General features: G+C 56.0%; 6 protein-coding genes across 6 annotated transcripts; 3 read left to right on the top strand and 3 right to left on the bottom strand.

Annotated features, from left to right (window-relative positions):
• Window positions 1–4,863: 4,863 nt before the first annotated feature.
• On the top strand, window positions 4,864–6,233 carry GLRG_08889 (uncharacterized protein; the record flags this gene model as incomplete). The annotated part of the gene is made up of 2 exons (XM_008099574.1): window positions 4,864–5,235; window positions 5,343–6,233. The coding sequence occupies 2 exons, from the start codon at window positions 4,864–4,866 to the stop codon at window positions 6,231–6,233; spliced, it is 1,263 nt and encodes a 420-aa protein (XP_008097765.1).
• An 894-nt stretch (window positions 6,234–7,127) lies between these two features.
• Window positions 7,128–7,829, bottom strand: GLRG_08890 (uncharacterized protein; the record flags this gene model as incomplete). The annotated part of the gene is made up of 3 exons (XM_008099575.1): window positions 7,128–7,158; window positions 7,232–7,677; window positions 7,794–7,829. 3 exons carry the CDS (start codon window positions 7,827–7,829, stop codon window positions 7,128–7,130), a joined length of 513 nt encoding a protein of 170 aa, XP_008097766.1.
• Window positions 7,830–8,920: 1,091 nt separating this feature from the next.
• Window positions 8,921–9,993, bottom strand: GLRG_08891 (CHCH domain-containing protein; the record flags this gene model as incomplete). The annotated part of the gene is made up of 3 exons (XM_008099576.1): window positions 8,921–9,251; window positions 9,311–9,695; window positions 9,789–9,993. 3 exons carry the CDS (start codon window positions 9,991–9,993, stop codon window positions 8,921–8,923), a joined length of 921 nt encoding a protein of 306 aa, XP_008097767.1.
• Window positions 9,994–10,675: 682 nt separating this feature from the next.
• On the top strand, window positions 10,676–11,589 carry GLRG_08892 (thiamine pyrophosphokinase; the record flags this gene model as incomplete). The annotated part of the gene is made up of 3 exons (XM_008099577.1): window positions 10,676–10,820; window positions 10,883–10,968; window positions 11,026–11,589. The coding sequence occupies 3 exons, from the start codon at window positions 10,676–10,678 to the stop codon at window positions 11,587–11,589; spliced, it is 795 nt and encodes a 264-aa protein (XP_008097768.1).
• A 251-nt stretch (window positions 11,590–11,840) lies between these two features.
• On the bottom strand, window positions 11,841–12,658 carry GLRG_08893 (vesicle transport V-SNARE protein; the record flags this gene model as incomplete). The annotated part of the gene is made up of 2 exons (XM_008099578.1): window positions 11,841–12,590; window positions 12,656–12,658. The coding sequence occupies 2 exons, from the start codon at window positions 12,656–12,658 to the stop codon at window positions 11,841–11,843; spliced, it is 753 nt and encodes a 250-aa protein (XP_008097769.1).
• A 1,113-nt stretch (window positions 12,659–13,771) lies between these two features.
• Window positions 13,772–15,319, top strand: GLRG_08894 (major facilitator superfamily transporter; the record flags this gene model as incomplete). Its single annotated transcript, XM_008099579.1, has 1 exon — window positions 13,772–15,319. The coding sequence occupies one exon, from the start codon at window positions 13,772–13,774 to the stop codon at window positions 15,317–15,319; it is 1,548 nt and encodes a 515-aa protein (XP_008097770.1).
• Between the last annotated feature and the right edge of the window lie 409 nt (window positions 15,320–15,728).

Here is a 15,728-nt window from a genome sequence, read left to right on the forward strand (position 1 = left end):
GCATGCCGCCGAGAGATGCTAGGATGCCGGAACAGCTTGCCGGTCGGTTGCATTCTGTCCATTCCTGGTGCAAGTGGGTGGCCAGACATTGTTGTCCAGTACTTCTCCCTCGAAGGGAGTCGATCGGGGACGTTCCTATATAGGACAAAAGGCGCACGATAGACCCAGTGAACTGCCTGGCTAAGCATTTAGACGAGGTGCCAGTTAGATTGGTCTCCGTCCCCCTTTCTCCACAGGCCCTCCCAAATGTTTGGCCAGATGAAAGCTGGGTGCGAGAGGCTTACTCCCTCCCCGGCGCGCCAACGTCGACTTTGTGCAGTGCTTTCATTATCAGACAAAGTACGGATACTGGCACGGGGAAGGACAATGGCGGATTATCCGACGAGCATCGGAGGAAGCAGCAGCAGCATTGGTGCTATTCTTGGCCTCGATCGAACCCAGTGTCCCGCCGGACCGCCGTTGCCCTGGCCCTAGCCAAGTTGGAAAGGAAACGGGGTACGGAGTAATGGTGAACAGTTCCATGGCTGCGAAGAACAATAAATACCTAGCACCCTCGAACCGGGGTAGCCTCAGCATCAGCAGGGGACCGGGGTCGAGCGTGCGGGAGGGACGACGGAGAAGACCGAGCATATCTCCATGTACCATGTAGAAAGCGTGTTCAAGAAGATGGATAATCCGGGTAGGTAGGTAGTGTCATCAATGGGGCCTCTCTCTCTACCCCCTTTCCGTTGTAAACTGCCTAATAGTAGGGGAGTCGGCGTCGGCGATGTTGTTTCTGCTCGGCGTTTCAGCGATCCCCATGGGCTGTTTTCCCGGCCGCTAGCGAAGCATCACATCGCTTGGCTGGCGTTGTGCAGGCCAAGAAAAACCCAAGACTTTCTGCCAAGGGCGATCTGCCCTATGGGCCTTGATGCTACCTAGGTGCTTGGCGTGCTAAGCTTCGAGTGTTGCGAAAGAGGAACACCGAACACGATTATTTCAGGATACCAGACGAAGGAGAAACAAGTGGCCTTGCTGAAGCCAAAACCGACATTGTTTGCGGAACTCGGGCTCCCAACAGAGGGAGGCAGCCGTCGTCGGTCCCGCCCGTGTCACTACCGAGCGATTAGCCTTCCACTGCGTGCATCAATCCGGAACGGGAGAGCTCCTGTTGCAAGGCCGATTCCCTTCATCTAGATTGATTGGTTTGTGGTTCCTTTCCGACCACGGCTTCCTGAGAGACCCGACAGCTTAGCTCAGGAGATTACGGGGAGAGAATGTGGCGTATGTGTCGGGTAAACGGCGCTGCTAAGCCATGTGCAAGCAAGATGTGTTCCAGGCCGGAGTCGAGTTCACCCTCGCTGCACAGCGAGACCCAATCGGTCGATGGCGGTAAGGATTGTTCCAGGCCAGGCTCATATCTGTTAGCGGCTACTGGTCCGTTGGGCTCGAAAGGGTGGTGGTAATCGTTGCGGTTGTTGTCGTGATGGTGGGGAGGAGGAGGCACTGAGAGGAAAGGCCATCCCCCCTCTCCCTCGGAGGGAAGGCCACCCTCGCTGGTGGACGTCTCCAAGTGGTCAGCCCGCCAGGCCCTGAAACGACCCACCGAACATTCTGAGACAGCGTCGAGCAACGGTGATGCCAGTAAAGAAAGCTCCGAGCGGGCCTTTAGCCCGAACGGCACATGTGTCTGGCGTAGTGTACGAGGTACACTAGTAGTGTACTGTATTGTACCGAATTAGGTGTCCAGTAGAGTACAGATACTTGCTATCCAGTATCCGTATACCAGTAGACTTGATAAACTAGGTAGCCATGTAGTTTGGTATACCTACATTGCGCCGCAGGGCCTGGCCATTCCGAAGGCTTACCCCGGGCACACATCACATAACGGCATGGGGCGCAGACAGTCCGGTCCTCGTTGCACGGTCTGCAGTGCTGTTTGCTCCCTGGCAAGAAACATATGACATGGCCCGGAGCTGATCTCTGCCCCGATTTGTTTCCGTCCTCCGACCTGGTGGCGACAATTGGTGATGCACTCGCTTCAGGTAAATCACCTCGCCGTCTCAGGGAAGTTGGTGCCAATCGCAGCACCCTCCCCTGGGAAAACACAAAAGAGACTGGAGTGGGAGGCATCCAGGATATATGGCTGCATGCATGCACACGAGCCATCCAAACACAAACAGCCTTGAGAGTTTGATAAATGTATAAACACACAAGGTGGCAGGGAGGGGCAAGTAACCCCCTCCCATAGCTGACATCAATATGACGGGGGAATATACGCCAACAGAGAGGTTCTGTAGTAGGGGGGGGTGCGCATTGGATACACGACAGAGAGCTTTTACTTGGGCCGGATGCCATATCATACACATTTATACATATACATACATATATATATATATATAGCCTTTCGTCGATGCGCCGTGCGTGCGCTGAAAATGGTAGACGGATAGGTCTATGTGAGGCAAGTCAAGTTGGCTCAACACGCTACAGAAGGCCTCCACGAGCCCCGCGGACGACACGAGATGAAAACAACCATATTTTACCTTTGCGCCTGAGCCTGTGCCTCTGAGCACCTAGGTAGACTCAGGGACCAGAGGGAGGAGCGCACGCCTGCCATCATCTGAACGGAACGCATGCCTCGGGAACATGGAAAGTTGTCATATTTGAAGATGCAACTTTAAAAGCCAATCTGGAAGCATTAAAAAAAAAAGGGGGCGGGGCGGAACTCGAGGTTAGGACTCGAAATGTCACAACGGGGGGCCATGGTGTTGTTGAGCAGTGTTAATGTGCGGTGGGTTTGAAGAATGCGCTCGCCGGTTGCCAACGAATGCCGCTTTAAACGACAGCGTACACTGTGTAGTTTACTTACCTCGCAGACGAAGTCGTAAGGGTCTGCTTGCGGGCAATTTGAGTATCGTCCTGGGCAGCTTGGCCGGTGATGGCAGATAAGTCCATCTGCGATCCAAGGTATTCGAGAGGGAGGGATGGATGCCGACTAGTTTAGTTAGGGTCTGCAGCTTGCCGTGTGGTGGCAGGCATCGGCCCTCGCTCATGTCGACCACCTTCTGTTGCGCTCGAAAGTATCGTGAGGGGTTCGTAGCCCAAGGATATCAGATTGGCTTTTTTCTCGTGTAGAAGGGGGAGGACATGTGAGACGGGAATGCTATTTCCGAGGTGGTGTAGTCAACTTAACGTACTGGTGACGACAGAGAGAGAGAGAGAGAGTTATAAACAGAGCATTCGAAAGAAGCGACGTCGCAAATATTGTCAGAGGCGCCTGCCCTTTTTTCGGGTCTGGGCAAACATGGCGCAAAAAGCTTGACTTACGGGGGAGGGAGTAGCTAATAAAGTGGGAAAAAGAGAGGAAACTCAGCCCGCAGACAGAGACGCCCGCTCACATGAACAAGCAGAATCAATGACTAAGCAGGGAAACAGAAAAAAAGGAGAAGAAAAGAGAGAAGAAAAAAGACACCGACTCCATCAGATAAGTTTGATGGTTCGGCCAGACAAACAAAGCCTTTGGTGTTTCTGCCAAGCCGGATGTTGAAGAAGGTGTGCACGGTGGTGGTGGTGGGAGTAGTTGTGAGAGAGCGGGTGGATGGTTTCGGAAGAGGCAATAGGAAATGCCGTGGGAATGGAGAGGGAAAATCCGGGGGAGGTGTTGCCGTTGGCGTTACTAAGCACATTTGAACCTGAGGTATTAGTGCATTATCTGCCCAGTAAGCTAAGCCAGGTAAGGATATGATGACAAAGGTAGTGGAGGTGAGGTGACGGGCCTCAAATAGGAAAGAGACAACTCAGGTGATCCCACGTGACCCCGGCCCGTCCAAGACCTTAAGGTGGACTCGAGCGGGAACGCACGTTCAGCAGCCAATAGAAACCGTCTTGCTGAGTGGGAGGAGCATCCGTGGGCGCCTGTCTTAGGTACCTATTACAATAGTACCGGTAGTCTCTATCTTTTCACCCAGTCTGCCTTAGGTGGCTAAGTAGTAATGACTGGCCTCTGACGCTGTGGGCTGGACCCCGACTCGGGGAAGGGAAGGAGAGGCGTGACCAACCAACGTCGCCAACCTAAACCCAATGAGAGACAACAGGCCCAGTCCCGCCCAGGCCAGTCCAGCTCCCCGGTCCGCCCCCCCCAACACCACAATCACCACCACCACCGCTCGTGGCAGTCTGTCTCTCCATTTCACCCCCCTTCGGACTCGTAGAGACAACGTGACTTGCGCCCGACTCGTTTCCAGTCAAGTCATTTTTGGCTGCCCCGCCCTTCTCAGCTTCAGCTCCAGCCGCCAGCCTCGCTGATTTACCACAGAGAGAAAGACGTGCGAGCGCACCCGCGCACCCCGACGACGACGACTCGTACACGCACACACGCACGCACGCATGCAAAGCAACCAAGTAAGCGAGCGAATCCGCAGCCAGCCTCAGAAAGGCAGCCCGTTCGCTGCTTGCTTGCTTTGATTTCTTTCCCTCGCGCGCAACCGTTCGCTTCCCGCGCAAACCCGACCGACGTCCCTCGTCGGGTCACACGCCCACCCACCAATCCTCCGCCCTGCACGCCCCCATCCATCCCGTCCATCAGAGCTGCGTGCGCCTCTCTTTGCATTTGCTTGCTCAACCCCCATCGTCAGATCAGCATCAGACATCGCCCGTGGCTCTTGTTCCCTTCCTTCCCCAAACCCGGCGGGAGCTATCGCGACTCCTGTAGGGGGGGTCCAAGGCATTGCTGCATATCCGCCGTCCATCCCGCCGCGAACCCGTTGTGTGTTCGTCCTGCAGTGGAATCCCTAACCCTTTGCGGGATAGCCATTATCCTCCTTCCTTTGGCCTGCCGCTTGCTTCTTTCGCCCTCAACCCCGCTGGCCCCCCCAAAACCACTCAATGTCAGACGATGAGTTTACCGGCCCAGATGGCCAACCTGGCAGTGCCGGCGGTGACCGCGACAAGCGCGCACCGCGATTTAGTTGGACGCCCGCCTACGAAGCCACCTTCTTCCGATCTCTCTGCGATTCTGTCCAGCTAGGCCTGCGCGAAAACCATTCTTTCAAGGCTGACGCCTGGGACCGTGCCGCCACGGCCCTTCGCGAGAAACACGGCGCCTATCCCACGAAAAGCCATCTCGTGAACAAGTCGGATAATGCCCGCAAAAAGTTCCGTCTGTGGCGTGGCCTGCGCGAGGACCCCGAATTCCTCTATAACCCGACCACCCGCACCGTCACCGCGTCCGAGGAGGCCTGGAAAGCGCATATCGAGGTTCGTTGACGCGGCGCGCGTCCCCAACGCCCCGCCTCTCCGCCGCCTTTCCCCACCTACTCTCGCGTTTCTGGTTCTGCAGCTTTGTCGCTAACTCTTTGCCGCAGAAAGAGCCGTTGTCGCGCGCATTGCGAGGTCGGCCGTTCGACCATGAGCAGTTCATGGAGGTCTTGTATCCGGACGTGGTCGGATCCGGCGGCGCCCCGAAGCGCATCATGAAGCCGAAGCGAAAGGGGCCGGACGTGATCCAGGGATCCGAAGATCCGGATATGCCGGGCACCGCCGTCCTCGATCTTCAGGTTGAGCCGCCTTATCAACCCCCTTCGCAATCGGGCACTAACCAACAGGCGCAGCCTCGGGGATCAGTTAGCCAATCTCCTGTAGCGCAAGTACAGCAACCAATGATACCCCAGAAGCAAGCGCAGCCGCAACAGCAACAGCAGCAACAGCCACAGCAGAGACCCACATCCACCGCGATTCCGCCGAGAACGCACATCGCGGGTACGAGCGCATTGACGCCGCCAGAGGAGACAGCCACTGGACGGAAACGATTCCCGCAGCAGGCCCCGACATCCGACGCCGGCGGCAAGGCACCGACGGCTCCCATGGGGCCACCGACACAGCCGGCGGAGAAGCGCCGACGCATATCGGGCTACACAAACCCCGCACAGGCATCGGGATCTGGCGCATCTTCCAACCACGGCAATGACGCGTCGTCGTCGTCCATGGCGTCTGCCGGTAAGCAGCTGATGGAGGACGGCCTCATCAGAATAGCCGACGCCCTCCGCGGCCGGAGCCCACCAAAGTGGCCCGAGCAGGCCATTGACATTTTCTTCCGCGACTTTTCTGACGAAGACATGGACCTTCAGCTCAAGATTGCAGAGAAGGCCCTGGCGGACGACAATAAGGCCATGATATTTTGCAAGATGTCGCCGGCATTACGCAAGCACTGGGTCAAGAGGCTGAGAGAGTTGCACAACAACAGCCGCAACGCATAACCTGTGCGCAAGCGGACGACGCAGAACTCGTGGCGGCAGCGAAGACGGCGTTTCGGTGTAACAACGAACTATCGTGTGTGTACTCGTGGGCAAGCGGGCAACGGGACTAAAAGGCAAGGTTAGGCTGTGGGATCAAAGGCTCTTTTGGGAAGCGGGCTCGAAACTACTGAAGGCTGGATAAGCGGAAGTGGCGTGGGCGTTCAAAGGTGTCCGATCTGGAGGGATTCTCACCGGGTTGAAAGGAGTTAGCAACCAAACGGCATAGCGACTTGGGGATGTTTAGCTTTGGCGAAACCCACTTTTTTTTCTTCTTTTCTTTTTGGTCTGTACGATTTTTTTTTCTTCGACGATACTATATTCCCAACAAACATCGGAAAAACGACCCAGCAGAGAGTGCTGTTTAATCGATCGGGAGGAAGATGGGCGCGCGCGCCGGTCGGTTTGCTAGGTAGTAGGTATATTCAAGAAGGTCTATTTGTCGATACCGCCGTGATGTAATCCAGGTCCGGAACCGAACGCAGCGTCACGACCAGGCGGTGCAGGTCGCCCTGGCCATGATGTAGTCAAGCTGTGGTGAGCCTAGAAAGCAAGTCATCCAAGCAGACGGCGTATTTGTTTTCGGTTCGGGATCGAAGGGAAAGAAAGAAAGACAAATCGCGATTGTGGTTGTTGTTGGTATGAGGAGATTTGTGATTTCCGTATTCGCCCCGAACGCCAAGTACATACACATATTGCATAGCAGAAAGAGGTGTTCCGCGTCGTGCTCATCAAGACGCTATTCGCCAACCTCGCCGCCAATGCCAACAATCCGCGCTACATGCCAAAGAAAAGAAGAGTACCATGTCATTAGAAGAAGACAGAATCCAAGCCGTCGTCGCCCGACGCGCTTGTCTCTCATTTCTTGCCCTTGGTCTTGTAGAGGTAGCTGCACAGGGAGTTAGCAGGCGTGGTAAACCAGCCCCCAAGAGGTTTTGCGGGGACGGGGAGATGCCCATTACCTTCCAAAGATGCCCTCGGCGAGGCCGACGACGCCCAGGATGCCGACTCCCAGGCCGACGTTCTGCCACGACAGGCGACCGCGGTCGTACAGACCCCAGGCCTTGTAGCCGAGGAATGTGCTGAGGCCGACGACGCCGACGAGGTTGGAGATGGCGAGGGCAGAGGCGCTGCCGTCGCTGAGGGAGGAGAACTGGCGCTTCAGCCACGAGTCGGCCTTGCGAGCCTTGCTGGCGGCCTTCTTCTTGGCCAGGTCGGCCTCGGCGCGGGCCTTCTGCTCCTCTTCCTCGCGCTCGATGCGGGCGGCCTGGGTGGAGGTCTTGACATCCTGGTCCATGAAGTCGTGGGGGACCGTGTGCACGCTGGGCATGTCGACGTCGACGAGGGACGCGGTGGAGAGGGACTCGACGGACTCGACGGCGATTTCAGGTGGCTGGGGAGCAGCGGCCTGAGAACGAGGGGTGACGGGGTCAGCATTGCTTTTCCTTTAGGGTTTATGTGTTGCGATGCATGGAGAGAAGTAGTCTTTGGAGTGCCGTGGAATCACGCGACCAGTGAACGTACCTCCTCAGGAGTTTGTTTGGGGCCCTTGGCGGCCATGTCGGCGTAGGAAGCCACTGTAGTGTAATCAGTAACGGCGTATACTAATGATGACGTAACTTGTTGACACTTACTTGTGATATATAGATGAAAGGGAGGTTTTAGGCTTGAGGTTACAAGTGTCCAAGGCGAGAGTGGGAGAGAAGGCAAGTGCAACAAGCAAGAGCTTCAAGGTGGTATGTATGTGTGTATGAGGTGTGAATGTGCAGGTGGGAAGGGGAGAAAGAGGTGTGGCAGATCGACAAATGACGTGGAATAGAATGAAATGGCGGGTGGTTCCTTTTAAGAGGATGTTGTCATGTGAAGGAAGGAACCGGAAGGAAAGGAAAAAAAGGGAAGGGGAAGGGGGGGAAACTACCCAAGGTACACTACCTAACCCAACTAGCACCAAGCAGCAGAAACGTCGTCAGGTGGTTTGACCATTCCCCCCCCTCGAGCTTTCCTTGATCTTGGTTGGCGCGACTGGACCAAGAGACCAATGACGTATGACGTATGCGGCTCGGGAGCTTGGAGCACGTCGACCAGCAAGCCAATGAGAGGCGGGTGAATCCCTCCAGATGTGGGGGCGTTCGGTCGCTAGCACCGGGGGAGGACCCGGACAGTTGCCAGGAACGATGGTATGCGCCAGATCCCATGGGATGGGGGCAATGGGTCCTGGATGAGCTGTCGCTAACGAAATCCGATATTTGTTTTTAATGCTCATGCGTCTTGCGGAGGGAGTCAATCTCATGTTGCCAGGCGATACCAAAATGATTTGCGACGTGGTCAAAACAAAGAAAAAGATGATGGACCAAGCAAGACCAAAAAAAAAGAAAACAACAAAAACAAACAAGCGAACCAAAAACAGGACACAGCAATAATGCTTGGAGAAGTGGATGTCTATTCTTTTGCTTTCTTCGTACTGGTACACTTTGTACACGATTATGGTACATGAGATATGGCCCGAAATTTCCCTGTCATGGTGTCATTAGCCGCCCTTTTTTTACGCGGTGCACCACATCCCTTTCCCGTGTACTTCTACACAACAGATGAATTCTATCAAGACAGAAAAAAAAAACAAGAACAGAACAGAAGCGACGCTGCTTCGCTCTCTAGATGTTGTTGTTGGCGGCGGTGGCGTCCGTCGCCGGGCTGTTGGGCTGGCTGAGGTCGACGGGCTCTGGCTTGGGCATCTGCTTGACTTCCTCGTCCTGCTTCTCGGCGTCCGACTTGGCCGCAGGCTTCTTCTCCTCCGACACGCCCTTGATCTCAGCCTTGGTCTCCTTCTTCTCGTTGGCGGAAGTGGCGGGCGGCGCAACAGTTGCGTCGGTGTTGGCATCGAGCGCAGGCCGGGCGTCTTCGGCGCCCTCTTGGTACTCGTCGTCGTCGGCCAGCTCGGCGCCGTAGACCTCGGGGTATTTACGGAAGCACGTTTGCATTCCCCTACATCACAATTAGCTCCCATGCCCGTAGGTTGGATATTAGTTCGTTCGTAGACATACTGGAACTTCTCGATGCAGTCCATGCCCTTGGGCTCCTCCTTGGAGTAGACGAAGCAGCTGAAGGCAGCCTTGAATTCCTCACCGCAGGGGCCATCCGCCATGCCGCCGAGGCACGGGCAATCCCAGTTGATCTCGCCCGTCTCAGGGTTGAATGCACCTTGCTGGTCGGCCTCGGCCTCCAGAGCCTCGGGGGAGCCGGGCGCGGGCTCGCCCTCGAGCGCCTCCTGCGTCTTCTCGCTCGATTCCGTCGGTACGGGGGCGGCGGCAGGCGCGGGCTTGGCTTCCTCGGCCTTCGCGATGGCTCGCTTGCGCTTCTCTTCGACAATGGCATCGACAGTGGTAAGGTCAGAGTCAGAGAATTGGGACGGGGCCGGGATCGTTCGGGCTGTCGCCGAGTTTTGTTAGCAATGCAACCCCATGGTCAGCAGTCCGCAACGCTGCTTGTTGCTCCTATCTCCCCCCTTTGCAAGAAACATACGGAGAGGCTCCTCTGCGAAGACCGGGCTAGTGTTATACCAGTAAACGGCGCCGGCGGCAAGACCCCATCTCAATGCCGAGCCCTTCCATGACCGGGGCTTGTCGGCGGGTGTCGTCGAGGCGAATCGTCGAGGGGCAGTGCGGATTGCCGACTGACGGGCGGCACTCAGGGCGCGGGGCGTCGACCGGACGGCGCTGCGATACATGTCGGGGGGTGATGTGTGTATATGACAGAGAAAAAGCCGAAACCAAAAGAGGAAGAAAAGACCAAACGGGGAGCACGAAGACAAAGGGGAAAATCACGGGGATGGCAGAAAGTTCTGGCGCGTTCACGGCGTGGGCGGGAGTAAACGGAGCTTGGGGTTGGTAATCCGAATCCAGAAGAAAATTGAAGCTTCGCTTCGAATGACGGGTTGCGCCGAGGTTTTAGCGGCGCATTCCCGCCATTCATCGCTGACGCAGGTCCGGCCGATCGGTCGGTCGGTCGATGCGAAAGGGCGAAAAAAAAAAAAAAAAAAGAGAGACGCCCACTGGGGGGGGGGGGGCAGAGTCGCCAAAATCAGCGCGTCATTGGTCGCAAGTCATCCATGTTGTACCACTTCTGCGAGATATTCCTAGTTTTGGTCTGATGACAACGACGCATCGTATGCATCACATGTACTACGGATGTCGGTGATAAACGACATATTCCCGCTGATTTCGTATGTGAGATTTTGACCCATACCCGAGCTACCCTTGGCGCATCTGTTCCCTTGGATCTGGTAAAGCGTATTCCTAGAAAGAAAAAGAAGAAGAAAACAAAAAAAGGTAGTCTGTATCTAGCTGATTTGCATTGGACTTTTGTTTCCCTGGTATCTTGCATAGGTTTGCGCGCCGAGAAATCTCGAGATGTCGCCGCCAAGCTTTGAGTGGCACCCCGTAGCGCTTCTTCGCGACAAGACGCCAGAATATCCCGGCCCCGCCGATTTCGCGCTCATTGTGCTCAACCAGCCCGTGAAGCAGACTTCCGTCTTTGACTCGCTATGGACCAACGGTACGGGCAACCTGCGCACAGATTTGGATCTCAGCTGACCCTCGTCCCCCTCTTCGTTGCAGCTCTCACGCGAGTCGCAGCGGATGGCGGAGCCAACAGATTGCACGATATGAGCGAGACGGCTGAAGCCCGCTCTCATCCACCATTAGTTAGTCCTTTGCTGCCCCTTTGGTCTGAATATCGTATTGTAATCTGACACCCGCAGACCAACCTCGATGTCATCATCGGTGACTTGGACTCCCTCCGCCCGTCCGTCAGGGACTACTACACGAAGCTGGAGAAGCCGGCCGAGGTGATACACGACCCCGACCAGTATTCGACAGACTTTGGCAAGGCCGTCTCGTGGATCCGCTCGAACCACGGGCCAAACACTGACATTGTCGCCCTCGGTGGGCTGGGCGGCCGCGTCGACCAGGGTCTCAGCCAGGTGCACCATCTGTACCTCTTCCAGCCGGGGCCCGACTACGCCCAGGGCAAGCTGTACCTCGTGTCGGGCCAAAGCCTGACGTTCCTCCTGAAGCCCGGCCGCCACAGCATCCGGGTCCGCGAGGGCGGCGACGATGTTTTTGGCAAGCACGTCGGCATCCTTCCCATTGGGGGTACCAGCCACATCACCACCAAGGGTCTCGAATGGGACGTCGAGAACTGGGAGACCAAGTTCGGGGGCCACGTCAGCACCAGCAACCACGTGCTACCCGAGACGGAAGTGGTTGAGATCGAGACGACGAGCACGGTGCTTTTCACTATTGCCCTTGCGGGCATCGAATAGAACCAAACTCGACTGTCGCTTGTTATACACGGGGCTACCTCTTCCCTTCTTGATGCGATGCGATGCGATGCTCGAGGAAATTCCACGGCGCATACATACAGACTGCAGCCGCCCGACTCCTTAAAACAAGAAACACAAAAACGCCATGCTCCTGAACATTTTTTCTTTCCCAACTTCGTTATCATCCTGTTCCCAGCCCAGCCCAAACTCGTCCGATGGCACCTTCCCCCTCCCTCCCTCCCGCCCGCCTGTCACCGTAAGAAGTGTATGCAGGCCCAGCAGAAGAGAAAGAAGACGATGACGCATGCCCAAAATATCCACTTGTCCTCCTTGGCGCGGCGTTCGATCATGCGGATAGTGTCGCCCGAGATGCCCAGGGTGTTGCCGACCGAGTACAGCCTCTTTTGGGTGTTCTTGAGCATCTCGCGCTGGGTGCCCAGGTCACCCAGCACGGCCTGGCCCCTCGCGATGTACTCGTCGAGGGCCGAGTTGGTGTTGGCGAAGAAGTTCTGCTCGCGCAGCGCGTGCTGCTCCCTCGTGACATCGTTGCCGCCCATGCTTAGCCCGGAGCCGGCATGGCCACCGGTGGGGGCGCCGCGGCTGTGGAAGGCCGAGGAAGACGGCTTGCCGACGTTGGCGTAGGGGTTCTCGGGGGTGGATGTGGCGTAGGCGCGGCGGCCCAGCAGCTCGCTGCGGTTGGTGCTGTGTACGGCATCCTCGCGGGCCTTCTTAAGGGATTCGACCTGGGACCTGAAGTCGGACAGGTCGTCGCGGAAGCGCTTGACGCGTTCGTAAGCCTCTTCCTGCTTCTTCTTGACGAGCTCCTGGCGGGCAAGGCTGTTGTATTCGTCGATCGTCTTGGAGAAGGAGGCGAGGGACGCGGACACGTTGCCGATCTCGGCGGGGGTCAGGGCGGCGGGCTGGGCGGCGGCGGAGGATAGCTTTTCGAGGTCGTTGCGGATGGCCTTGCTCTGGCGCAGGGCCGAGTTGTACTGGACGTTCTGCGACTATTTGTTAGGAGGGGCGCAACTTGCAGTGCAACGCTCGGGCAGTGTGTGTGGCCAACCATGTTTGGGGATTTCTTTTGGATTGAGAGCAGAGGACCGGCATCGGTATCGCGGTCGAAGGCACGGCAGGATGGACCGGGGTTGTTCGAGGACGGCGTGGTATAGAAGAGGTGGGTGAGGTATCGAGAATGTTGAAATGCACAATTCGGGTGAATGCAGGGTCCCACGGTCTTTGGGCTTGAAGCTCAGGACATGCTGTGCTGGAGCTCTAGATACATACTACCAATACGTACCTTTTCAGCCACTCTACGGATACCTCAGTGGACACACACTACGGATACTCCGTACAGGTGGCTTCTCCAAGAACACACACGTTACCGCCTTCTCGATCCGCCGCACCGTGTTCATTACAGTGTGATAGTCCCTGTTCACTGTCCTGAAGCCAAGACGGTACTTGCCTCGTACAGTGGGTAATTCCTTATCCGTACTTTGTACATTCGATGATAGACTTCCCTTCTCATCTACCTCAACTTCGCCTTTTTGCTTGTTTTCTCCCTCGAAATGCCCACACACTCATTGGTGTCTTTCATGACGGCGGCTTCTGCCACTCCAACGACCCCCAAAAATGCACCCCCAAGCTAGTCGACATACACGCCGCCGACTACGGGCCCATGATGCTTGCTGGGGGCCATGGTAACGCTGATATCATGCTCGGACTTTACTCGCTCCAGCCCATTTTTTCGATTCCTTCGGAGCCGCTTTCCTAAGTCCGGTTTTATTATTTTGGGCATTAACGAAGTGATACATACCATTATTCAAAACAGCAGTCTCCAGAAGGTCCACAAGGTCGCTTCTCACCATGAAGGTGGTTTATAGAAAACGCCGAACCGGCACCGACACACACACACACACCAACCCCATAGTAGTACGAAGCAGCGTCTCCGACTAACCGCCATGATCCATTTTCCTTCGCCCGCAGCGTCCTACGACGTAATACCTAGCTGGAGACGGACTGCTTCTGAGATTCTGATTCTTCTACTCACTTTCAGCCAGTCCTTACCGAGATGCCTATTTATCTCGACCCCCCTCTCATCCTGGTGTTCTGTTGTTGCTCACAACCCAACACACAACGCCAGCGCACTTCCCCAGGTTGAAGCGTCATATACTTGCCCACAATGTCTCGCCCTACGAGTCCTGCGCCATTGGAAAAATCACAGACGATAGATGAAGAAGCTGCGGTGCCGCCACCGCAGCCAAAGCAACCGCCACCCTACTCTATCTACACGAAATGGGAAAAACGAGCCATTGTCCTAGGAGCCTGCCTGGCCGCCTTCTTCTCGCCCTTCACCGCCCAGATATACCTCCCGGCGCTGACGGTACTGGCCGACGAGTTCCACGTCTCCAACTCGGACATAAATCTTACCGTGACGACTTATATGATTTTCCAGGGCGTTATCCCCATGTTCATCGGCTCCTTGGCCGACCACAGCGGTCGTCGACCCGCATATGTCATCTGCTTTGTTGTTTACATTGCAGCAAATATCGGTCTGGCCCTCTCTCAGAACTACGCCTCTCTTCTCATCGTCCGCTGTCTACAGTCGGCGGGCTCTAGCAGCACCGTCGCCCTGGCCTCGGCAGTTGTGGCAGATACCGTCACTTCTGCCGAGAGAGGGCAGTACGTTGGACTCACCGTAGTCCCTATTGTGTTGGCCCCTGCCTTGGGTCCAGTCCTTGGTGGCGTCTTTACCCAATATCTCGGCTGGAGGTCCATCTTCTGGTTCCTCGCCATCTTAGCCGGCGTCTACTTTGTCCTCCAGCTGCTGTTCTTCCCGGAGACGTGCCGGTTGATCGTCGACGACGGATCCCTTCGGCCGCCCCGGCTGTATCGCACCGGTTACCAGCTGCTCAAAGACCACTTCCGGGCCAGGAGGGGGACCGGAGCCCCGATGATGAGGTCCACGACGGGGGCTTCGAGCACTTCCAAGCCTGCTCTGAAATTCAAGCTGAACCCCTTCGGGTCGCTTCTCCTGCTCTTCGAGCGAGAGCTTGGCCTCCTTCTCGGTTTCAGCGCCATTGTCTTTGCCGGGTTCTACGCCATTGCCACCTCCATGCCGACCCAGTTCGAGGCGATATACGGCTTCGACACTCTGAAAATCGGTCTCATGTATCTGCCCTTGGCCGGTGGGTCTGTCGTTGCTGCTTTCGTTGTCGGGCCGCTGATCAACTGGAACTATCGTCGGCACTGCAAGAGGCTGGGCATCCCTTTGGACAAGTCTCGCCAACAAGACCTGACCGACTTCCCCATTGAGAAGGTCCGCCTGGAGATTGCTTTGCCGCTGCTGTTTGTGAGTTCAATACTCCTTTTGATTTGGGGCTGGGCTCTCCATCTCCGGGCCCCTGCGGCTGTCCCTTGCGTGCTGCTCTTCCTCTTCGGAGTAGGCATGATCGGCTTCAACAACACCACCAACACCCTCATCATCGATATCCACCCGGGCAAGGCTGGAACTGCGACGGCGGCGAACAACTTGACCAGGTGTTTGCTGGGCGCGGCCGCAAGTGCGGCAATTATTCCCATGATCGATGGCATGGGTGTGGGCTGGGCCTTCACTTTCTTGGGTCTCTTGTACGTTGTTTTCAGCCCGGCCTTGTTCGCCGTCATGCACTGGGGTATGAAGTGGCGCAAGGCGGCCAAGGCCAAGGAGCTCAAAAAGAACACAGCTTAAGGTTACGGTGCAGACCGCAGTAGAATCATAGCATTACGTGATACCCTTGCTCTTGGTAGTTCCGTTAAGTTTTGCAATTTATACCCTGCCAGACTGCCGGGTTTTGTTAATCCACAAGAAATGAGCTTGGCGTAGCCTATTCGCAGCTAAACCCCGCTCCCATGCAAGCCGACAACGCGGCGCCCTTCTTTTGATGCCATGCCATCCGTTATCTTGACACTAAAAATAAGAGTAAAATAAAATAAAATAAAATGTATCAAAAAGACTAGTCTCAAATAAAGAGCAGCATAATACCCGGCACCCGTTCTCTCCAGCCTTTGGCCATGATCTCCCTTTTGACTCAGCATCATACCGTCTTTTGCCCACTCCAACAACGCAACGCTTTCCCAGACAACAAAACATCATCTGC

Source organism: Colletotrichum graminicola, assembly GCF_000149035.1.
Source record: "Colletotrichum graminicola M1.001 genomic scaffold supercont1.43, whole genome shotgun sequence".
NCBI classification, from domain to species: domain Eukaryota; kingdom Fungi; phylum Ascomycota; class Sordariomycetes; order Glomerellales; family Glomerellaceae; genus Colletotrichum; species Colletotrichum graminicola.